The 26,519-nt window shown below is 36.9% G+C and overlaps 1 protein-coding gene across 1 annotated transcript in view; it reads left to right on the plus strand.

The window, feature by feature from the left end:
• The window catches only part of sptbn4b (spectrin, beta, non-erythrocytic 4b), a gene marked incomplete at its 5' end in the record, with an annotated part of 77,229 nt that overhangs the window by 27,418 nt on the left and 23,292 nt on the right, over positions 1-26,519 (plus strand). The window contains 4 exons of the mRNA XM_079621488.1: positions 2,985-3,187; positions 5,330-5,420; positions 12,171-12,317; positions 25,830-26,093. Coding sequence (XP_079477614.1) covers positions 2,985-3,187; positions 5,330-5,420; positions 12,171-12,317; positions 25,830-26,093 — 705 coding nt within the window. The remainder of the gene's footprint in view (positions 1-2,984; positions 3,188-5,329; positions 5,421-12,170; positions 12,318-25,829; positions 26,094-26,519) is intronic.

Consider the following 26,519-nt stretch of genomic DNA (forward strand, 5'->3'; position numbering starts at 1 on the left):
TAGCGTGTGCACAACGCACATACACTTTGATTCTCTCATCTACACAGACGCAGAAGTTCCCATTTTTGCAAACCATACATTATTACAAGGAAAAATATTAACACACGAGAGAAATCATTGTGGTGTCCATGAAGATGTGAAAAAATAGGTATAAATCTAGCTTACATTAAATTATTCAGGCTAATTGTAGTAATGATGGATCAAACCTCTTTGGTCAATAGTGGCAAGACACATCGGTATATAAGGACATCTGACAAAGTGGGTTATCTGTCAAGAACCAGGAAACAAAATTCTGAAGACTGAAATCACTGTTAGCATCATGTAAGTTGCGTGCGCTGGCAAACCCGTCGTTATAATAGCAATCCGCCATAGAACAAGCGCGTCTGCTCTTAAACGGCATGTGAGATGACGCTCTGATTGGTTTATTGAACGTTACGCCCAAACCACACCTATGAGTAATAAAGCTACTTCAGACCAACATATGTTAGATTTGCGTCGAGATCCGCCCACAAAGTTACTTGCGTTTCGCGTTTGATACTTGCGTTTTTCAGATCGTTACGATAGGGCCCTCCATGTATGACTAAAGCTGACAATTAGGAGACTAGAATTGATCTGACTGATTTTTTTGGGGTCACATTTGTAAATGTCAGGGGCATCAGGGCAGTTTAAGGTCATTGCTCAGTTCTTATTCAGAGACATTTGCTGCTTTTATGTTAGGTCATCACTTCATAAAAATATCTTAAATGCAGTTTAAATGTCAGAGGACATGTATTTCCTCACCCTGTCTGGGTGTATGTTAGAAGCTGTGTCTGTTCTGGTTTTCTAAAAGCCCAGAGTCGCTTTCTGACGCCGGCGGGCACAGAATAAGAGCCCTTTGAATCCACACTTTAATACATGTCATCGAGCATGAACGGGTTTGTGCTAAACACACATGGCAGTGACATTCATTAGCGTCTTTTCTTTTCCTTAAGCATGTTTGAGCTTCACCTTTCTGCGCGAGAACATTGTAAGGACAACTAAACAGTTGGCAGTTATGGTTTTAAGACTATTATCATCAATATTGTTTTGCTTCATTCATTTAATAGCTGACATAAATGATTATATTATAAAAGATATTGGTAAGAAAAATGTATTTCAATTGTATTTAAATTGTAAAAATATTTCACAAAATTGGTCACATTAATGCAGCCTTGGTGAGCAGAAGAGACTTCTTTTAAAAACACATTTAATTATTTGTTATTATTCCAAACTTTTGACCGGTAGTGTATATTAAACAAATTGCAAAAAAAAAAAAAAAAAAAACAGGGCTGAAGAGAGGTAAAATATAGTTAAATACAGTTATATTTAATATATAGTTATGGTAACTGTTTAGTTTAGAGGTACATTTCTCACTATTAAACTAGTTGCTTATTAGCATGCATATAGGATATTAGCTGTTTATTAGTTCTTATAAAGCACATATTAATGCCTTATTCTGCATGACCATATTCTACATGTCTTAATCCTACCCCAATTTACATTAATAAGCAGTAAATTATGAGTTTATTAAGGTCGTGGGTAATAGTTAGTTAATAGTGAGAATTGGACCCTAAACTAAAGTGTGACCATAGTAATATTTAATTACCAGCTTTGTCTTAAATGCATCTTCAATCTACCCTGGAAATCCAGAGTTCTCGCGAGAGCACAAGTTGAATTTGCTCAGCGAGTTATTCTGGTGTCGAGTAATGATGCTCATTAAATATGCCCTTGTATCTGAGCTGCACCAATCACATCGGGTTATCTTATATAGGCGGGCCAGAGGCGAGATGACGACAGCGCTGTGACGTCGAAGTCATTAGTAAACTTTGCAAGATGGCTATGGATGAACACAAGTTGTTTGAAACCGCATTGGCCGCTACTATGAAATATTTAGACTTGCCTTTTTCTCTAAAAGAGGAACAGAAGACGTTCCTTTGCAAGAAGGAACGCTTTTGCTGTTTTGCTGCCCGGATACGGCAAGAGTCTAATCTCCCTGTTATCTCCGCTGGTAGCTAAGCGTATGCGGCTTAGACTGTGTATTGTTGTGATTGGTCGTGGTGTTATCCAATTGCGTGCAGTGAGATTTTCAAATGCATGCTTGGTGCCACCCCTCGGTTTGAAGGGTATCTTCAATCTGTAAAATTGACAGAGTTAGAACACATTCACAGAGTCATCAAGTTATGTTTCCATCCACCTATTTTTATGCACATTTTGGAATATCGCATTAAAAAAACGCTGGATGGAAATGCTAAGTTGTGCATTCATTCTAAAAATGCTAATTTTTTATCCTTTTAGAAGACGTGGATAAAATATGATGGAAGCACATTTACAGAATAAATTCCTCAATTAGCAACAAAAAAACTTGCGTGACTTTTCCTCAACATGGGATGTGATTGGATAACTGGACTGACCAGTGGACCAATTGCATCGCAGAGCATCTTAAATGTTGTTTTGGTCATTCTGAAATGCCTGAGCCAAAATCTGTCCTCAAAATGATTTGGTGTAATGACCTTCCAGAGCTTTCTCACACGATTGCGCTCACAAACATCAGGCTTCTGAACACAAGATAACATGACAGCGTTTATTGCATTTCGTCTGTGCGCTCTGAGATGCAAGTCATTTATGATGTAGAAAAAAAGAGCAACACTTTCTCACCCGATTGCAGCAACTTCACTTTTTATTACAGATATTTTGTGCCAATTTCCCAGGAAGGAACACATGGGATGGAAACACTGCTTTATTCGCAAATATTTGATGAAATATTTTGCACATAAGTTCAATTCGCAGCCTTGGATGGAAACATAGCTATTGGAGCATAGATATTTACTGCATTTATTGCAATTATTGCAGTACCACCAACATTTAGCCATTTGCCATGATTATGGATTTGCTTTTAGTGTAATTGATCTGGCCTCATTTTTAATGCCTTCTGTATATCTGAGCCTGTCCTTCTCTCCTCTCCTCAGGAGTCCGCGTTGGCCCATGTGGAGCTTCCCACCACAGTGGAGACCGTGGAGGCAGCCATCAAAAAGCACAAGGACTTTACCACCACCATGGAGCTCAACCTGCACCGCATTAAAGCTGTCATAGAGGCGGGAGAGAGCCTCATCAGTCAGAACAACATCTACTCCGAGCGCATTAGAGAGAGAGTGGATCTACTCTCTAACAGGTAAAAACTAAAGCCCTAAAAGGATATTTAAAGGGATAGTTCACCCAAAAATGAAATTAGCCCATGATTTACTCAGCCTCAAGTCATCCCAGGTATATATGACGTTCTTCTTTCAGACGAATACAATCGGAGTTTATTTTAAAAAAAGTCCTAGCTCTTCCAAGCTTTATTATGGCAGTGAATGTCGTTTCTGTTTTGAAGTCTTTAAAAGTGCATCTATCCATCATAAAAGTTCTCCACACGGTTAATAAAGGCCTTCTGAAGTGAAGCGATGTGTTTGTGTAAGAAAAATATCCATATTTAAAACTTTATAAAGTAAAATAACTAGCTTCCGGCCAAACACATACGGATTCAACTTCAGTCTAAGTGCAACTTATGCGAGTAATAAATACGCTTCAGATGTAAGTGGAATCTGCTTTTATGATGGTCAGGACATTTTTTTTAGATTGTATTCATCTGAAAGATGAATGTCATATACACCTAGGATGACTTGAGGGTGAGTAAATCATCGGCTAATTTTCATTTTTGGGTGAGCTATCCTTTAAAGCCCCGTAGAGCTGGATGATCATTCTCAGGAAACAGTGTTATTTGTACCTGAATATTCCAGGATTTCATTTGGTGGAAAAAAATGCTTTATCAAGTACATTAACCTCCAATATTAGAATTAGTGGTCAACAAATATTTCAATGGCCGAATCTTAAACTATTAACCCAATCCTAAATCTGTGGTTACAGCCTTACAAAGTAACAAAAGTTATTAGTTACCAAGTATAAGCATAATATGTATTAATAATCCATGACATTTCGATTTCAAAAGATATGTCAACCCTGTTACATTTAAATGTTTTGGGGTTAAACAGCCCTTGTGAAAAAGAAGTGTGCTTAGTTATATTGAATGTGCTCTTGTAGATCACATCAAGTCATATGTTTTTAAAAGCTGTACTTGCAGATAATATAATGTTAATGAAATAAAAGGCCAGTTTAGTGCACTTAAAATGAGTCCACTTTCATGACTCTTTTAAGTACATATTTTAAAAGTTGACTTTGTAATAATGTCAAATTAAAAGTTTTACTTTCAAAGTACATGTCTGAAAACATCACATTCAATTTAGTTTTTTGTGTTTTTAAATTAAAATGAAATGATGATGAGTGAGAATTTTTTATATTTTCAAATGGAAAAACAAATTTGCTAACACTTTACTTAAAGTCTTTATGTATTATGCATTCTAGAAGTATTTTTAATGCATTAATTATGCCTTGTAATGCACCTTATTATGCACTGTATGGTCTCATGAATAATTGTAACCACATTTATAGTACATTATAATACACCTTTAGAAAGTATAATGCATTGAAACATGAAAAACAACCAATTTCAGATTTAACAAGGAATCTATACAGTATTATAATGCATTTTAACTTTGGTTAAAATTATTTATAAAAAGATATAATGCATTTTATGAGTACCTTTAATAATGCAACACACAAAGGCTTTAAGCAGTGTTACCCCCCCAAAAAATATTTTACCTGACATAGAAACATTGTTCTCTGACTTAATCAAATATGATGACCAAGCTTAGTATACAGTTAATTATGTATGTTATTATGTAAATTTTCTGTAGTAGTCATAGGGTCATAAATGATTCAGAAATGGCACCATTTCTTAAAAAAATGACCTAGTTGTTGTATTGTGTTCATTCTTCTTTACATCAAAACCTCTATTCTGTGATCACTTAGCATTTGTAATAAAAATGTGTTGCGCTTTCGTTGTAAAAGCAGTGCTGTTGTTCTTCTAAGATGACCTACCACCTGACATCAGTATCTGCCCTCCAATTCTCTGCGTTATAGAACGGGCACCTGCTCCTATAGACAGCGTTGAATTTAAAATGTGTTTTCCATAGAGGCATAACAAAGAAACTCGCTGAGAATCCACAGTCACGGATCTGAATGCAGTCTCGGTGAGGAGCGTGAAATTGGATTTCGAAGCGCATTTGTGTATTGAATCTGCTATGGCTCAGTCTGCCTTCAGTTTTAAACAGAGACTCCGCAAAAAAAACAACACTGTTACGATTAATTGATATTAGTTTATTATTCTTTTAGCACAAATAATGTAAGAGTTTCTGTATTTGTGTGCGCCTCACAGAGGGAACCAGAACCGTGAACACGCTCAGCAGTGGCTTCATAAACTCAATGACCAGTGGGAGCTCCAGAGGTTTCTACAAGACTGCCATGAGGTAGGACGAGTGCCAACTGAGCACACACAATAAAAACTGTGCCATACTGTCTTTGGAAAATGTGTGAAGCTTGTGTGAGATAGGATTTTTTGTACCAAAAGATCAGTTTGCACAGATGCGTGTGTTGGTACACCACAGTGCAGGTTTTTGAAAGCAAGAAAGTATTTATTGCAAGTAGCGTAATAAAAATATATTGCTATTACAGAGTGTCCTAACCAAATGTGATGTGGTAGTGATATGTTTTGGGGGGTTTCCCCCTAACTGGTCAATATAGTCAAGCCACAGGACATTTTATTGTTCACTTTAACTACAGTGGTGTCAATCTGTGTAGTCCCGCCCACAGTAAAATTTTATTGGTCGAAAATCCTGCTCCATATGTTTGCATATTAAGCATCAGATATGTTTGATGGACTGTGATGGACACAGCGTGGGCAAATTGTCAAGTTGCTGAAAAAGAAGTGTGCTTAATTCTATTGAGTGTGTTTAAAATCTGAAAAGAATATTAAAAAACACTTTTCTAACATATTTACGTACACTTTGTAATAATGTCAGATAAAAACGTTTTACTTTAAAATACATTTTTATATCATTGTTTTAATCATATTTTTCATAAGTACACTTATTTTGATGTGCTGACTTACACACTTAGGCACATGTAAAGCACTTGATTATTTTAACGCTATTTACATTTAAAATGTATATATTTTAAAAGTGTAACTTCATCATTACAAGTGTAATTAATTACATATATATTTTATATGTGTGTGAATCATGACACAAGTTTCAATATAAATTACAAGTGTAATTAATTACATATATATTTTTATATGTGTGTGAATCATGACACAAGTTTCAATATAAATTACAAAGTATATTTTAGTTTATATATGTGACCCTGGATCACAAAACCAGAAATACTGTAAGTCGCACGGGTATATTTGTGGCAATAGCCAACAATAATTTGTTGGGGTCAAAATTATTGATTTTTCTTTTATGCCAAAAATCATTAGGATATTAAGTAAAGATCATTTTCCATGAACATATTTTGATATTTTCTACCGTAAATATATAAAACATGTTTTTGTGAGTGAATGCAGCAATCGTGAACATAAATGCACAACTTTAAAGGAAATTTTCTCAATGTTTAGATTTTTTTGCTCCTCAGATTCCAGATTTTAAAATAGTTGTATCTCGGCCAAATATTGTCCTATCCTAACAAACCACACATCAATGGAAAGCTTATTTATTCAGCTTCCATATGATGTATAAATCTCAATTTCAAAAAATTTACCCATGTGACTGGTTTTGTGGTCCAGGGTCACATCATAAATGTTTGTGAGTACATTAATCTTATTTCAAAGACAATAGAGGTAATTAAGAAATGGCATGTGTACTTATAGACATACACTTACATATGTACTTAAGTCATGTGCTGTTTTACAAAATAATAATCATAATAAATAAATAAATATAAAAATGTACTTTAAAAATTCAAATCTTGGCTTCAGTTACATACAATGTAACTGAATGGGATCAAATTTTGGAGGGTATAGAGTCAGCCATTAACCACTGAACTGGACGAGGTCCAGAAAGCAACAGTATGAACACAAAGAGGTCTGTGCTTTTTCACACGGTTCACCTCTTGGTCCACTTCAAGGGGTCTGAAAACACCCTAGACAGATCTAATGACACGCATCCTATTTCTTTGCAACTGTTTACATTCACTGAAGACATAACTGAGCGTGTTTACATGAATACCTGGCATCTTGACATTTGTGTGTGTATTTCACCGTTTGGAACAGAATGCGGCGTAATAACTGTTTTATCTTAATTATCTCGTTTTCATAATCGTTGGAAGCAAGAAACAAAATGGAAACAGAAATTCAATTAATCGCACAGCCCTAACGAGTGTCTGTGTCTTTGAATGATTCGGATAGCTGAGCATTGTGGGTAAATGCTGTGTGAACGCAGTTGTACAGTAGGAGGCTCCCGGTGTGGCCCAAACCTGCAGGTTTATTTGGGCTTTGCTTGTTCTTCCCTTCTCACGTTCAATTATTTAGCGGGTCTCCTCATCACTCATTCAGTGGAGAGAGAGAGAACTTCACCAGTGTGTGGGAGAGTGTGTGTGTGTTTGTGTGTTTGTGTTCACTGCAGGGATGAGGACGGATCTCTGCCTTCACTAAGAGCTGTCAAACACGTGTGGAGACTGAGAACAGCATGATCAGAGTTTCTCTAATGCACTGTCGAAATACATCCATGCAATGCCATATTGTTTATGGACAGCATAGTGTCGTCTTCTTCATAATAACAGTGTGTGTTCAGAATGGAAAGTATTCAGTATGTCCTTAATTATGCAGTGTGTATATACTGAATGCAAATTTTCTGTGCATGGAAAACTTGAATAACCAAATGCTTGCTAAAGCATATGGTATTGAATATTGTAATGCACTTTTTCCCCCTGAGATCGCCATCAAAATCAATGGATTTGTAGCATTCTCTGTAAATAGTAGTGTAAATGAGCCCTGAAACATGCAACGTAGCAAGATCGTGTGACCGTTTGTTTCCTGGATAACAGCATACAGCTTGAAACGTTTATCTTTGCATAATATATATCATATACAGTAGTATCCTGCATAGTATGCATTAAACACTTTGAACATTATGACAGATTTTGGCTATGCTGGGAATCAACGCGCACTGCATACTAGAGTCATACAAGCAGTAATACTGAAAAAAAAATGTATATATATATATAGTATCTGAAACAGAACATGCTATGCAACAGTGAGCATGTTAAACAGGACTACATTGTTGTCTTGTAACCAGACTGCACTGCATGTTTAATTCAGAAACTGGCATCTAGAAATAAAACTGTTGTTTTGCATTATTAATCCAGTTTTGTGTAACGACGTTACACTCCTTTGCAGTCCAATCAAAAAATGTATTTAAAAAAAAGTCACAAAATCACAGCTGGCATGATGTATTTTTGCTGGCCAACCTGGATATTAGCACCAGTGCCACCCTGGTGCCCTCGACTGAAGCGCAGGAGGATCTTTCTATTGGCTTTTGAATTATTGAAGAAAATAAGCTCTGTGTCAAAAAAAGTTATGATTCTTACATGTTTTGTTCGTTATGATAATCTTCACACATGTCTTCACAAACACTTTTATGAATTTTGAAGCTTAAAAAAATAAATAAAAGCTAAACGTAGGCTACAAACGAACTATACCACAACTTCTAAACTTTTGTCAGCTCTTGTCTTTATTCAGAAAACATCTTCCCTGAAAGTTCACGTCGAGGCTGTAAATGCGGACTAGTTAGTAGATGAGTTTACCGGTCCGGCTGATGACTTTTAATGTCTCAGACAACATCTGTAGTCCCACTTTATTCAGCAACAAAGTTGTGTTTAGATGTGCTATATACATAAATAAAAGTTGATGTTCAAAGTTGATTTAGCCACTTGTCACCAACCGCCTTTTACAAGGCAAGTAAAAGATTTTAAATATTCAAAAGGGGCTACAACTGATGAAAATATCTTGAGCTTGTTCACCACAGACCTTATTTCAGGCATTTAACTAAAAACCCTTAAAAAAAAACATTGACTTCAGGAAAATGGAAAAATATATGATTAAATGATAACTAGTTTCCAGGGTTTGGTCTACAAAATATGTCATCCCTTCAGCATTGCATACACTCCAAAACTGTGCATACTGTGCAATATACTAGTACGGTTGAATCCTATTATAAACAGCTTATGCGACTCTTTGGATGTCTGTTGTTGTTCCTTAGAGATGTTTGCAGATCTGAAGTATCACATTATTGTCTTTGGTAGTTGAAATGTCTCTCTGGTGTTGGTGTTGTTGGTGATGGAGGTGTAGTTAACCATCAGTTTACTGGATAATTAATTCTCGTGTCCCTGGATGGTCATTCGCTCTTCCTTGGATCTATTGCTTCTTTCCCTCAGGGTCTCTTTGAGGAATAACCATGATTGACCTGGATGTCTTTATGGGTGAGAGCTCCGGGTGCCTCGTGAGGGCAGAGGTCACTGTGCTTTTAACCTCTCTAGTCCGTACTAAACACGACTACAGTTACTTCTAAAGTATGTATTTCTAGCAGCTAGAAAAAAATAATTGAAAAGTTACATGGATATTAAAGTTTCTTCATGGAAACATAGATGCCAATAAGAACCTTTATCATTCACTGATAGGGTGACCAGACGTGACGAAAAATTCGGGACAGTCCCAAAATCTAAGCTGTTGTCCCGAATCCCGAATCCGGCCCCACAGGTGAAACTCGAAAAAATTGTATATCTTGCAAAAGTTAATTTATTTCAGTAATTCAACTTAAAAGGCTAAACTAATATATTATATAGACTCATTACATGCCAAGTGAGTTATTTCAAGCCTTTATTTGTTATCATTTGAGATATTTCAAGCTTTTATTTGTTATCATTTGAGATATTTTAAGCCTTTATTTGTTATCATTTTGATGATTATGGCTTACAGCTTATTAAAACCTTTTCACAATATTCAAATTTTGAATTTGGGGATTTCATAAGCTGTAAACCATAATCATCAAAATTATATCTCACTTTGCATGTAATGAGTCTATATAATATATTAGTTTCCCCCTTTAAGATGAATTACTGAAATAAATACATTTTGCACGATATTCAAATTTTTCGAGTTTCACCTGTAATTGTCCTGAAAATTATACTTGAGTTGTTATTGTCTGATAAAACAATAAAAACTGTCCGTGGATGTTGGTCCTGCATTTTTGAAGTTCTACAAAGATACTGTAAGCGCGAATTTAGACATGCATTGATAAGCTTATTTTCATTCATTCGTTTGTTGGAACCCCAACACGCCGCTAAAAAGCTAAAACATCTCTGCAGGTCCAGGAGGAGTGAGTGGGAAAGTATCCATCATTATTGAAATGTTCTTCAGACTAAGAAAAAAGGTTCTTTTAAAAGCTGGTTACTTTGAGGAACCAAAAATGGTTCTTCTATGGCATCGCTACGAAAATCCCCTTTTGCAGCCTTGTTATGTTATGATCAGACAGATTATGAGCGTTTGCCACTCGTTCCCTTATTTTTGGTCCTGTTTCTGTTTCTCTCACTTCCGATCAATCATTCGTATTCGCTTCCCTGCCCGCTTAAAGAGCCTGATGTTGTCCTTGTGACGCTTTGAACTACGTAGGCTCCCTTTCTCTCCCTCTCTTTCCCACAATATGTGATTCTCTCCCCCTCCCTCGTCGTCTCTCTTCCTCTCTTTCCGTCTATCTGTTTTCCTCTCATCGTGGATGCTGCTGCGGGAGAAATTGGGTCTTTCAGCTCAGGCAGAAGAGGCACCGCAGTATTGAGTCAAGCTTATATTACAAAACAGGAGGAGGAGAGAAAAGAGGGCAGCGCGGACTGAAAGAAGACAATATGGATTTGTTTGAGATGCAAGGCGCTGCACAAGCGGGGTGAAGAGTGTGTCTGGGTCGCTCCGAGAAGGGGAGGGGAAAACGCTCCCCTCGTCCTCCCTCTTGACACTCTCCAACGCCCACTCTCTCTCTCTCTCTCTCTCTCTCTCTCTCTCTCTCTCTCTCTCTCTCTCTCTCTCTCTCTCTCTCTCTCCAGCGTTTGTAACATCAATAATCACTTCTACTGGGCTCATTTCTCCGCTCGCTGTAACTCAGTCAGGCCTCTGCACGGGCTCAAGACTGCAAGTCATTTGTACCTTTTTTGGGATGCTCTTTGTGTCTAAGATGTAAACCACTTCTTGTGTTCACTGGATTTAATACAGTCATTTAAGGATTTAGTTTGGTCCAAAAATAGCGCACGCTGAGTTGTCTGCACATGTCTTGAATATTTCATCCAGCACAGTTTTTGGACTGCTTGTGTGTGTTCTGTGAATGATGAACGATGTGGATTTGGGAACTTGACTGACAGATTCTTCACAGCCTGATTCAGGTGGTAATTATAACATGACATAATAATGTATCTCTAGGTCACAAATAATGTTCATGAACTTTTTTTCCCAAAACATTTTTATATTGAAATTTTTATGTATAGCATTATGCAATATGTAAATAAGTGTATATTTACTGTGATTATATAGGTACTGTGACTTGTGATCATTTTGTTTTTCACTTTTAATTGTTGTTGTTGTTTTGCAGTTCACTCAAATAGTCCTGCTATTAATTTTTAGTATAAATATGAACATTTTGTTTGAAATATTTTTAGATTTAGTAATGCATCTCACACAGCAGGACTGCTTGACATTTACTGGAGGAAGTCAACTACTATTTAATATAGTAAAATATGATGTACTGTGGTTGGTACAGGAATGATAATTTGTTTGGGATCACTTGTGCGTAGGAAACTTTGAGGATCATTTTCTAAGTATTTGGTAAAATTAGTTTAACAGTGTTTTACTGGGTTACATTTTTTGTGTTGTTTTCTGTATGTTGTCATTTTAAAAATTAAAAGTTAAAATTATATGATCTCTGGTGGAAGCTCTGTGTGCTGATCTGTGCGTGTTTGCATTTCAATAAGGTAATTTCAATATATATACTGTACATTTATAATAGAAGAGGTGTATTCAAGTTAGTACATGCCTGAAATCCAATTGTAATGTTTTTAAATAAAATGAATAGATGTGAAAAATGAGGATCAGATCATACTGTAGATCAGAGAATCGCTTGTTTATGAGTTATGAGTGTGATTCCTAACATGATGTGTTCATGGTTTTGTGTGTTTCATAGATTGGGGATTGGGTGGCAGAGAAGATGCTAATGGCTCGCGACACTTCCCGCGACGAGACTCAGAAGCTTCATAAGAAGTGGCTGAAACATCAGACCTTCATGGCAGAACTTGCTCAGAACAAGGAGTGGCTGGACAAGATCGAGAAAGTAAGTTCAGCTCTCAAGCTTCTGCTATGCTCACCATCTTTGCTAATAGTAGTTGATACTGTTAATATATAAGCATTTTCTGTGTCAGATTCTTCACTTGGCTTGAAAAATGCCATTGGGCACCTTGAAATGAAAACACAGCTCAGCTAAATGTCTCTGTTGACTTATATTAAAGTCCCTTCAAGGAAAGTCTGTTCGCTCGGCGGCCATATTTGCAACGCATCTGGGCAGCTATTTCTGGCATCCAGGACCAAATCCTATCTATTTAAATGGGGGAATCCTGGAATCTCAAAAACTGCTTGCCAAACTCACATTTAAATAGCATATTCCAAATCAGCAACAAAATCTGACATGAACTGTCTATAAATGTTGTTTCTCATGCTCAAATAGTGTTAAAAAGCTTATTTTTCAGGCTAGACCAGCCGATGCGCATGTGCAGTCCTAAGCGTGAGTCTCAGGTTTCTGTGTGAACTGGAGATGCTGTGACGCAATGACTTTACCAGTCAGCGATTGGCTCTTTTACTTAGAAGGCGGGACGTATTCTGCCATATTGCGCGTTGCAGTTTCTCCCATTAATAAGTAATGGGAGATGACCGTCTTTCTATATCTGAAGTCTTTGCTCATATTCCATTCTAGCCAACGACTGTGATACAGAGCCAGTAATCAGAGGCGGCATAGCATTTTACAAGGGCAAATCCACTCAGTGTTATATTTAGTGGTACACACACGCTTTGATTAATAATTATTGTTAGTCATTAGCTTGTACGGAGTGTACACATTATGCCTTTAGATGCCAATAAATGTCCCAATCCTGCACCATTTGTGCTGCGGACATCAAATTGTGAAGCTTTCAGATGGTAAAATTATATTATATTAATTATATCATATCTTCTATAGCTGAAAGTGTTTCTGAAGGGCGTTCTGTATAGATGTGAGAAGCCCTGATGCTCGCAGTGCACTGGTGTCTGATTGAAAGACTGATGTTGTTGTTTAATCTGTCAGTTATGATGTTTTATTGACATTGAACAGCGTCTCAGCCTCCCCATCTTGAATGATCATGGGCATCTCACAAAATCATGAATCATTATATTGTGTGGTCAGCTGCAATAACAGAGGATCAGAGTCTTGGTGTTTGTTGTTGTTGAATATGGTTTGACAAGGTGTGTGTGTTTGATGATTTCTGAATATGTCAAGGTTTTCTACACTAATGTATGAAATCTGTGTTTTGGGGTCAGTAAGGGTGAGATACCAGAAGCCGTTCAGGCACCTTTACTCATTTTAGTCTGCATAAATCTGTATGCATCAGAAACAGATGATATGGGTGTGTGATGGGGCTTGGTGACATTACTAAAAACTTTTTAAAATATATTTAAATATTTGTGTATATGCTCTGAAATTGCTTAAAATGCTTTTTTTTTTCAATAACAGCCAATGAAGCAAAGTATTCGTGAATTTAAAATGTTTTCACTAAATGATCTAGCGGAACTATATATATGAATGAACAACAATATTTATATATATTTAACGTACTGCTTATATTTTTTACCAACATATTTTAATATATAAAAAATGTGTGCTGTCAAATCAATTAATCGCATTCCAACATAAAAGATTATGGGCCCTATTTTAACGATCTGAAACGCAAGTGTCAAAGCGCAAAGCGCAAGTAACTTTGTGGGCGGATCTCAGGCGCTGTTGCTATTATACCGACGGGATAAATGACTCTTGCGCCCGGCGCAAATCTAAAATGTGTTGGTCTGAAGTAGCTTCATTATTCATAGGTGTGGTTTGGGCGTAACGTGAAATAAACTAATCAGAGCATCCGCTCACATTCCCTTTAAGAGCCGGCGCGCTTGTTCCATGGCGGATCGCTATTATAACGGCGAATTTGCCGGCGCACGCCAGGAGCGATTCACAGCCGAGGAGACCGACGTTCTCGTCAGGACGTAAAACACAGAAGTGACATTGGGGATGATGGGAGAAACCACCCAAATTAGCTTCGGTTAAACAGGCGTATAATTTGGGTAAATGTGTAGCCTAATCTAGATTGTTTTTTTTTAAATCTAGATAGATCTTTTTCACATCTTCACGGAAAGTTGATATGACAAAAAGCAGCCTTACAAACATAAACCTCACATGACACCTCCGTAGACGGTGGTTTAATTAAAATCACAGAACATAACGAGTTTTTGGTCACTGTAATATTATTTAGTCAAAAATAGGAAAGAATTTTTCTACCATGCTGTCAATCATCGCAATTTAGGGAGTGAGTTGTGTTACGTACAGTCGTACACACAAGGAACAATCATTTGGGGGATTCACTCCCGTCTTTAAATGTGGTTGTCACTCCTGAAACCCTGTAGTGTGTACGTGGCCTTTGATATAGATATTCCCAGTGAAATTATCATGAATATTTTGTAGATATTAGATATTGCCCAGCCACAGTGTGTGATAGTATGTGAGGTTTGTGTGTGTGGAGATTTCTCTCTGTTCTGTCTTCTTGACCTAGTATTGCCTGTAGACAGCTGAACGCTGAGGCTCATTTCTCTGTCATATAACCTTAAACTAGTTACCAGGAATAGAAATATGCTGAACTGTGCTGCCTACATATTTATAAGAGCGCCCTGGATTCATGTACCACGCTCTTATTTTCTGCTGAATCTGGCCGGTTTGGACAGGTTTACCTCGCGTTATCTGCTTTCTAAATGAATCACACATTCACAGGGTTCACAGGTGTATTCGCAAACATCACTTTTGTTTGGGGTTATGAAAAGAAAAAAACTGGTCATATCCAGTGTCATATTTGAATAATTCATGGCTGCGTTTTAGCCAAAATAATGAAACATTACAAATTCACCAACATGTATAATATCTTTGATATAAAATAAATTTGACCTACCATTAAAATAAATAAACTTCCTCATGTCAATCACAGGCAGCTGTATATGACAGGCTCTTTCTAAATATGTGGTCACATGACAAAAACTAAGTTTGAAACAAAATGAAGGGAAACACAGCTTACCCCCTAAACGTGTTGTACGACAGCATTTTTAGGCCCTTTTTTTAAGGACATCAATTGCAAAACAAAAACTGCTCAGCGCACTGAAAGGCAGCGCTGAAATGTCACATTTTTCAAGCGTTACAGTTATGCCTACTTTCTCCAATATAGTAATATTAAAATAATACATTCAATTATAATATGGTCTCCTCCTGGATGTGGTGGTGTTTGACATTTAGACATGCAGAAATGTCAAATTCATGGTCGGTCATATTAATGCCTCTGAATATACTCCGAGAAGTCTCCATTATCTGCCATTCATTTCATATTCATACACACTTTTGAGTGATAGTGTGTATGTATCTGACCTTCACTTTAGGATAGTGTTCATTATCTTTGAGAAACTTCATGAGGTTTTTACAAAATTGCTATACACAGGTTTCTTGTATACAAACAATACCGGATGTGCGCGCATCCAAGAGGCAAGACCGCTATATGTTATGCCGAGTTCTGTAAAAGAACATTGTAATTAACGTAGATTTCGCATTGTTTGTAAATTCTTGTTGACTCAATAATAAACTGCAATTTCAGAGTTGGATCTGTTTGCTTGTGTTTCATTTGCATATTAATATAACATTATGTAAAACGTTAGTTACTTGACTAGAATGAAATTGTCCAACTAAGTTTGCGAATCATAAAAACCTGACATACCCTATGCATTTAGGCTAGTTTACAGCACAACAGCTCAAGCGTTATCTCTGCTTCTGCTAGATATAGCCGTAAAGACTGTTGCTTTCTGCCTCTTAGATGCGCGCGCATCTGTGTGATGACGTTGCACAGAAACCCGTGTATTCTGTTGGGGAAAACTGTTTTTTACACTGTTATGAAAGGGATAGCTCACCCTAAAATGAAAGTCAAGTCATTATTTACTCACCCTGGTGTTGTTCTAATGCCGTATGCCCTTCTTTCTTTTATGGACCACAAAAGGAGACTTCTTAAAAAATGTCACACTCACGCCTGTCCATATAATAGCAGTGAATAGCAACCAAGCTTTTAAAAAAGAAACAAAAGTATCCCAGAATGATCCCATGTGACACATGGCGTATATGTTCTGTAGGTGTACAATATTAAATTGAATGTATTTAATAAAAGTCCTGACGTTGGTCTTCTGTGCCCGACTGCACATTCATGAGACTATTAACGCTCATCACGATCGCCCAGAAAAAGCTTGTGAGAAATCAAGATTGACAAAAACACAACATGAAACACAACATCCATGTACCGTCTTCTCTGAGGGGAAAATATCCGTTGTGTTCGTCGTAACAAGAAGTTATCGCGTTCACATCTGTGAACTCACACCCGGTCCTGTGATATCTGACTCAGTGAAGAAAGTACACAGATGCTTTTCTGGGGATTGATTTTCGCGCTTTTGATTTTCTTGATTTCTCACAACTTCTCAACTTTCTCTGGGTGAGTCGGAGTGAACTGTGGCGCTAATAGAGTCTCACAAATGTGCAGTCGATCACAGATGACCGATGGCCAAGGTCAGGATATTAATTAAATAATGTCGCATGGGATCATTCTGTGATTCTCTTGTGGTCCATAAAAAGAAAGAAGGGCATCCGGCATTACACCAACACCAGGGTGAGTAAATGATGACTTAAGTTTCACGATCCCTTTCTGAAGCAATGTCTTCTTTACATACTCGTAGTCAGAGCTTCTGCTCATCAGTCTGTATTTTCCAGTAAACAGTGTTGTGCAGTGATTCACCCTTGCAGTGGACACATGCGTTACAATCACAACACGCTGTTTAGTTCTGCTCCAGTGTCACTAACCCGGCAGCTGTCAGACACAGCAGTCATTGCCAAGGGAAGGGAAGGGAAGGGGAGTATCTGTTGCTAGGTAACGGTTTCCTCACACGCACACACACACACACACACACACACACACACACACACCCCCAGAGCTCCCATGTGTGAAGGTCATTTGTACCGCCTTGTCCTCGCAGCTCACAGGAAGTGATGAGATGCACTTCCAGGTCAGAATGAACCGGATTAATGCTGGTGCCAGAAAAAAAACTGACACATTATTTTTTTTTGCAATTTTATGCAATAAATATATCTGGTAACGTTTTACAGTAAGGTCCCATTAGTTAACTGTAGTTAATGCATTAACTAAGTATTTATTCATCTTTGTTTACGTTAGTTCATGTTATGCAGGTCCATTAAATATTAACTTTTGATTTTAATAATATATTAGTAAATGTTGAAATTAATAAATGCTTCTTTTTTTTTAAAAAAAAAGTGTTTTTCATAGTTTGTTCATCTTAACCAATACAGTTAACTAATGTTAACCAATGTGTTACCAGAAATCCTCTTTACAGAAATGTTTTTTCAAAAAGCAAGGAATTATATGAAGTAATATTGCAATAATGATGTTTTCAAGTCTATTTGTTCCGAAAACTTTTTTTCTTTACTCATTTATGATGGCAGATAATTAAACGATCTCATTATATAATTGGGATTTATCTAGTAAGCATGTCCAATTAACCACACAATTTCCTGGACCTGTTTGTTTGAAAGCCTGAGGGAAGATCCTCCATGCAGTTTCTTTGCTCTCTCTGGCTTCGTTATATTGAGACTATACTGTAGATTAATGCACATATATTTCCGGAAATTACCTTCTCTGTTAAGGGACGATGTGTTGGCTCCCATTCGATTGGCAGATGCATTTTTAACATTTATGACGGCAATATTTTTTTTAACAATATTAGGGCTGTCACGATTCCTCGATTTAAAAAAAATCCTTGATTACAGTGTCGAGTAACGGGCAAAATACCGGAAGTGGTGCGTTCCACAGATGAGAATCCATGAAGCGCATTATTAGACCGTTTTATAAAGCTGCACAGTGTATTAAAACCATTTAAAACCCCCACTATAGCATAGTGCCCTCTGAGTTTGCATGTTTTGATATGCACATATTCTTATATTCTTCGAGCATTTTTATCATAAAGAAGTGGCCAAATATTAAAGATTAAGTAAACATTTGAATTAAATGTCGTTTGGCCAATATTAAACAAGGATTTGATCTGCTGTAAAGTGTAACAACTCCAGGCCGTCGGCGCCCTCTGCAGGCATTTGTTATACTGCATAAGGTGATTGTTAAAAATAACTTAATATACATAATATAAACAGTGTTGTTTTATAAAACCATATGATTACTTGCTTTTGATACTTACTTTGAACCAAATATTATTGCCTCATATGCATTTAGTCATTTTAAAGGCTTAGGTCTATTTTTATTGCCCGTAAAAATATCTGACTACTCAATGAATCATCAAAATAATCGACTGATTACTCGATTACCAAAATAATCATTAGTGACAGCCCTAAACAATATAAACTATATACAGTGTTGTCCTTCTATATTAAATACTTCCATTTAAGTAATTCATAAAGACAAACTGTCCATCCAAATTACCTCTTGCCCGTAAAATTAACATAACTAGAACTTACTACTACAGAGGTTATAAAAAAAAAAAAGGAATTCATCAAAATATATATTTTTTTCTGGCCCCACTTAAAGGGACAGTTTAAAAGACGCATCTCGCAATCTTCAACTTTTAAAAGACGCATCTCGCAATCTTCAACTTTTAAAAGACGCATCTCGCAATCTTCAACTTTTAAAAGACGCATCTCGCAATCTTCAACTTTTAAAAGACGCATCTCGAGACCTTGTGGTTTTTCCCCATTCCACTGCCCGCGTCTCACGTTTTTCAAAGCTAAAATGCGTTTTGTGTGAAGTCTTAATCTAGCTTCAATTAGTGCTACTCCATTTCTCAAAAAAAATTGGCTTTAAAATATTGTTTTTAAGGACATTTTTTAAATTAGCATAATTTATCTCCAGCCCTCTGCCAAAACACAGTTTCCTGGAGGGTATTTATTATGTTTTGCTCCTCTGGGAATCGTGCTAACAGCTGGGCCTGGGGTAACTAATTCCCAGAGCAATATGGCACCTCGCTAGTTCAATGTTGTGTATATTCGGTACCTTGTGTACTCGCATACACGTGATTTGCTGGTATTCTGCATATTAATTGCCAACATAATAGGATTTTAGTTCGCCGCCATCTTGAAAGGACATGCAAAATCGCAGTGACAATATCGCTTTGATGAAACTTCAAGAGTCCTTCATTGTGACTCATTACACACTCAGACACAGATTATGTCTTATTCCTCCCACACCAACTCTTCTCTCAAGTGTTCGCAGAAGTCAACGCTGTGCCTTTGTGCTCATCCAGTGCATGTTGGGAAAGCTCAGGCCAGATTCCCGAGGAGGCAGAGAACGAGAAATGCTGTCATCAAGAGAGAGATGTTACATAAAGCCTCACGCAGCACCATTTTTAACCCAGTTCTGTTGCGTGAAGCGGCTCCACTGCAGACCAAAACCTCTACAGTTCTCGTCTCTGTAGCTCGCACGCTCTTAAAGGGATAGTTCACCCAAAAATGAAAATTCATAATTTACTAACCCTCAAGTTGTTCCACTGCATTTTTTTATACTCTGGAAGTCAATGAGGGCCTGTTTGGTTACCCATGTTCTTCAAAATATCTTCTTTTGTGTTCTGCAGAAGAAAGAAACTCATACAGGTTTGGATCAACTTGAGGGTTAGTAATCCTCCCTTGTTTGGCTTATGCTACTCTGAGCAATGCCTGAACTTTGTATTTTGAGCACTTCTTGCGTTATTTTTGCCTCTTCACGATGACTCGCTTGCTGTAGTCCTCAGTTGTAAGTCGCTTTGGATAAAAGCGTCTGCTAAATGACTAAATGTAAATGTAAATGATGACAGAATTTTCATTTTTGGGTGAACTATCCCTTTAAAAATAGTTTTGTTTTTTTCTCGCAGCAATGCTATAGATAACCTTTCAGTGAACAGTTCTTAAAAGAGCCATTTTTTCTACATTTTAATAATCTAAAGAACTTTTTCCCACTATAGAGAATCTTATGTGCTGTAGAAATGTCCCATTGATTCATGGAACCATTAATGCCAATAAATACCCTTTATTTTTATAGTGCTGCTTTCCCATGCTCCAAAAACACCCAAAAAGCTGGATCTGGAAATAAAAGGACATTTAAAATATAATGTTTGGATGCTTTACAATCGTGGGAATTCTTAATTGTTAGGAAATTAAAGTCAAAACGCAAACAGGAGGCTTCATGCTTAATGCAAATGTCTTATTCTATGTAATGTAACTGGACATGTGATTTCCCCGTCTTGCTCAGCCCGTGTTCTGTTCTCACCTTCAGGCATACAGAACAATAAATATGTCTGTGAAACCATTTCTAATACCACAGCTAATGTAACCTTTAGAGATCACTTGTCCTATTTCACAGCTCTCTTCTCACATCAAAAAATAAATAAATAAAAGACTTGGCGGCAGCTGTTGCAGTGTGACGCATGAAGGTTACACATATGCAACCACTGATAATGTGGTTATAATGGATATACTGGATGCAAATCTCACGTGATCGCCTCAGACTCATAAGGTTCCATGTTGATAAGTAGTAATAACATTAATATTTTGTTGTAATTCAATTCAATTCACATTTATTTGTATAGCGCTTTTTGCAATACACATAATTTCAAAGCAGCTTCACAGAAAATGCATGTGTCTGCATTACAATGTCTTAGTTATGTATTTTTTTAAATGTACATATACAAATCACACAGTTAGCTAGAAATGTATTAATTTAAACAACGTAATAATTTAATGCAGTACTAATAATTCATTTTCCTGTGAGCTAAACTGTCTTTTGCCGTCATTCTGGGTTAAGCTGTCATTTAAATAAGGCTTTTTTTTATTTAGCACTGCAATTCGGGCAGGACTCATAAAGGTGCTAACCTCTTTTAAAATTACTAATGCTTAATCCCGTAATGAAGCTGTCGGTTTAAAAAGGTCAAGGGTTTAATTAGCTCATTTGTCTGTATATTATGTAATTATGCTTTAATTAGATAACATATTGTTAACAGTACGCTGTACATACACTGTAAAAAGTGCTTTTCAAAGTTAAATAAAACAAATTATTGGGGTATGTTTTACAAGAACATACATTTTAGTCTCGCTACTTCAAAATGTTGCACTCAATTCATGTTTTACTTGCTGTTTCTTTATGTAATGTGAAATTTACTAGGAAATCCTGATTAAAAAATTGTAAATTGTTTCACCTACACCAAAAAAAATTTGCTACATACTTCAGTTCCATCTTTGTTTTTTTCAGACACACACCTCAGATAGCCTGTGATGTTGTTGATTGGCTGACGGCGTGTGTGCGTGCGTGTGCGTGCGCGTGTGTGCGTGCGCGCGCGCGTGTGTGTGTGTGTGTGTGTGTGTGTGTGTGTGTGTGTGTGTGTGTGTGTGTGTGTGTGTGTGTGTGTGTGTGTGTGTGTGTGTGTGTGTGTGTGTGTGTGTGTGGGAAGCAGCCGGTCTGATTCCTGTGCTCATGGGCATCATTTCCATGGTCACTGCTGTATCGCTGTACAACCCCTTCCCCCTCACCCAGACAGAGAGGGTGAATTATAATGGTTTGCTGTGTTGGGGGAGGGATGCTGTATGTGTATGTGTGTGTGTGTATGTATGTATGTATGTGGATGTGCGTTTTAGGATCCCATGGTCTGTGTGGTGATCAGGTGGGGGAGGGACAATGTGTGTGTGAGTCTGCGCTCATGCCAGCTTCTGTAGACATTGGCACTGTCTGTAATATGGAAAAATGTTCCAAAAACTCCCTGTGCACAAGAGTATTCATAGCGAACGAGGAACACAATTTAGCAATGAAACAAAGAAACACTGACTGAGATATAAATAGGTTTTTATATTTTATACAGAAAATGTGTGTGGTCCTTGACCTTGCCCATGCAAAAGTTGTCATCATTGTGCGAGGGTGTTGCCAGGGTGTTGCTATGTGGTTGGTTCGATGTTTTGAGTGTTGCTGTGCGATTGCTGCGGTGTTCTGGTGGAAATTACAAGCCAGATCTTAATAATTATGGTTAGTGATTTGAGTATGATCACTATCCTTGTGAAAAAGAAGTACACTTTAACATACTTTTAACAAGAGTACTTACTTATTACAGAAATAATATACTTAGAAAGAATAAATAGTTTATGTTAAGGTGACGTAGTTACATTGTACTTTGTAGTGAAACACTTACTATAGTTGTACTATAAAAGTGCATGTAGTATAAAGTGTAACATTTAAAATAAAGTGTAACTGAATATACTAATAGTGTGACGCAACCTTGGCCTTCCCACTTAAGTCTCCAGCGCTTTTTTATGCTGTAGTTTTTTAAGGTAACACTGTCCTTGTTACACGTTACTAGCATTTACTATACATAACTACAGTACATGCAACTGACCCTTACCACATCCTAATCCTAACCCTATATAAGTACATGTAGTAAATTATTATTACTCTCTACTTAAATGTATAATTACACTGTAATAACGACACCTTAAAATAAAGTGTAACTTTTTTTTTTTAAATACTTTTAAGCACACAATAAGTGCACATCCAAGACAATGAAGCTCACTTCTTTTCCACACGGGCAGTAATAGTGATCGTGGCAGTAACAGACCATCATGCCAGATGTACAGTATCTTCTGCTCAGTTTGTATAGTTCTAGCTTTTAAAGCTAAATGTGGAGCACAGATGAGCGTCTAAGAACAAAATGATATCAGCAGTTTTCTAATCTGTGTGTGTCTGTGATGGAGCATCTGCTCTCGTTGTTAGATCAGCTCTCTCTGTCCTGAGCTGAACTGAAGTGACGCAGGTGCAGGTTTCTTTTAGATAGGATGAAGTCCAGACCTGGCCGTCTGCACTTGTGTGAATCACAGTCCTCAGCGCTCTGTTGAACTGAGCTGTGATCACTGTGATGTGCTAAAGACTAGTTCATCTCTCAGAATTAGCCAGTGCTTTATTTATTTATTTATTTTTTCTTTCTTTTTTTACAGATGTGCCGTTGACTTTCATAAGCTGTGAGCGGAGTGATTTGAATCTTTCAGTTTAATTGAACTGGTTAAAAAATTATTCATTGATTTGATTCATGACTCACCCAATTTACTACATGTTCGTTTTGTAGTCAAATAAATATAAATTTAAAGGTGTGTCAAGTCAAGTCACCTTTATTTCTATTGCGCTTTATAAAATACAGATTGTTTCAAATCAGCTTTACAGTGATAACAGGAAAGTTATGTATTTCGGCTGTTGTTCAGTTCAGTTTTGATTCAGTTCTGTGGTAAAGATCAGTTATTAAATTAGTTAATTTCATCTATAAAGCAGTTTTGCAAAAAAAAATGTCTTCCTACACCTTGTTAAAAAACTTTATTGTATTAAATGTGCACTTCAAATCTTAAAAGTATATTTTTTTAAAGACAGTTCTTGAAGATAATATAATATTATTGTGAGTATTACCATGAATGTTTCTTAAGTACACTTTTAAAATGTGCACTTTGTAATAATGTGAAATTACATGTTTAAAGTACATTTTAAATCATGTTTTTAGTCTCTTTTGTTGTGCTTTAAAGAAGTACACTTATTTTGGTGTGCTGACTAAGATAAATCACATGTAAAGTGCTTGATTATCATTTTAACTGTACAGTAAAATACACTAATTTGCTACTTCATTACAAATATATTTAAATACATGCCATACAAGTTTTAATAGAATTTACATTAAATTGACTGTAAATGGTTGTCAGTACATTCAAATTTCAAAGACAATAGAAGTAATTATGAAATGACATTAAAGATGCACTTAAATCCTACTCAAATAGGTCAAAAAATCACTCTTAAGTTCAGCGAATTACATATAATATACATTTTTAAATAACATGCAATTACAGTAAGTGTCAGAAAACATTAAATTCACTTTTCACAACTATATTATTTTAAAGTATATAATATCTGGTTTAAAAGAATGCAAAAAGAATGCACTTCTTTTTACAAGGGCAGCAGTATTTGGGAATCTTGTTTGGAAGATTGGCTAGCATTATTTTTACAGATTTTGATCCCTTGAATACTGATGTGTTTCTCTCTTCCTCGATTGGCTATCGTTATTTTTACAGATTTTGAACCCTTGAATACTGATGTGTTTCTCTCTTCCTCGATTGGCTAGCATTATTTTTACAGATTTTGATCCCTTGAATACTGATGTGTTTCTCTCTTCCTCGATTGGCTATCGTTATTTTTACAGATTTTGAACCCTTGAATACTGACGTGTTTCTCTCTTCCTTGATTGGCTATCGTTATTTTTTACAGTTTTTGAACCCTTGAATACTGATGTTTTTCTCTCTTCCTCGATTGGCTAGCATTATTTTTACAGATTTTGATCCCTTGAATACTGATGTGTTTCTCTCTTCCTCGATTGGCTATCGTTATTTTTACAGATTTTGAACCCTTGAATACTGACGTGTTTCTCTCTTCCACGATTGGCTATCGTTATTTTTTACAGTTTTTGAACCCTTGAATACTGACGTGTTTCTCTCTTCCTTGATTGGCTATCGTTATTTTTTACAGTTTTTGAACCCTTGAATACTGACGTGTTTCTCTCTTCCACGATTGGCTATCGTTATTTTTTTACAGTTTTTGATCCCTTGAATACTGATGTTTTTCTCTCTTCCTCGATTGGCTATCGTTATTTTTTACAGTTTTTGAACCCTTGAATACTGACGTGTTTCTCTCTTCCTTGATTGGCTATCGTTATTTTTTACAGTTTTTGAACCCTTGAATACTGATGTGTTTCTCTCTTCCTTGATTGGCTATCGTTATTTTTTACAGTTTTTGAACCCTTGAATACTGACGTGTTTCTCTCTTCCTTGATTGGCTATCGTTATTTTTTACAGTTTTTGAACCCTTGAATACTGACGTGTTTCTCTCTTCCACGATTGGCTATCGTTATTTTTTACAGTTTTTGATCCCTTGAATACTGATGTTTTTCTCTCTTCCTCGATTGGCTATCGTTATTTTTACAGTTTTTGATCCCTTGAATACTGACGTGTTTCTCTCTTCCTCGATTGGCTATCGTTATCTTTTACAGTTTTTGATCCCTTGAATACTGATGTTTTTCTCTCTTCCTCGATTGGCTATCATATTTTTTACAGTTTTTGATCCCTTGAATACTGATGTGTTTCTCTCTTCCTCGATTGGCTATCATATTTTTTACAGTTTTTGAACCCTTGAATACTGATGTGTTTCTCTCTTCCACGATTGGCTATCGTTATTTTTTACAGTTTTTGAACCCTTGAATACTGATGTTTTTCACTCTTCCTTGATTGGCTATTGTTATTTTTTACAGTTTTTGAACCCCTGAATACTGATATTTTTCTCTCTTCCTCGAATGACTATCGTTATTTTTACAGTTTTTGATCCCTTGAATACTGATGTGTTTCTCTCTTCCTCGATTGTCTATCGTTATCTTTTACAGTTTTTGAACCCTTGAATACTGATGTTTTTCTCTGTGTTCTCAGGAGGGCCAGCGGTTAATGCAGGAGAAGCCGGAGCTGAGCGCGCTGGTGAAGAAGAAACTGGAGGAGATCCGTGAGTGCTGGCAGGATCTGGAGAGCACCACACAAGCCAAAGCCCGGCAGCTGTTTGAGGCCAACCGGGCCGACCTGCTGGTGCAGAGCTACTCCAGCCTGGACCAGCGACTGCAGCAGCTCGAGGGACAGCTGGCACACGTGGACTACGGCCAGGACCTCACCACGGTCAACAAGCAGCTGAAGAAACTACAGGTCTAGACTCTTTCTTTTACAGTCACGCGTGTCAGCAGCTTTCAGTGTTTAGCGTCAAGATGATGTTTCCTCCAGAACTTACTGCTGGTTTCCAACATGCCTTTAATTTGCTCTTTATTTCTTTCCGATTCCTGTGCTGAAGACTTTTATTTTATTTTCCACTGCTGCATTTACTGGTAATATGAGCCTCATCACTGTCCACCGTATGAGTGTATTTCATGTCGCTGGTGTGGCTCTCCTCTCTGACAGCATGCCATGGCTCTCAGCTGATCTGAGTTCAGTTTCAGCTCTGTCCCCACGTCACTCCATCCACATCACCATCAGCGGTATTGTAGCATCTTCATTTCGCTTTCTTTATTTGCACACACCCTCTCATTCTTTCAGTTTGCTTTTACTCTCTTTAAATTCCCATCAATCTTCACCAGA

Source organism: Phoxinus phoxinus (genome assembly GCF_949152265.1).
Source record: "Phoxinus phoxinus genome assembly, chromosome: 8".
Classification (NCBI taxonomy): Eukaryota; Metazoa; Chordata; class Actinopteri; order Cypriniformes; family Leuciscidae; genus Phoxinus; species Phoxinus phoxinus.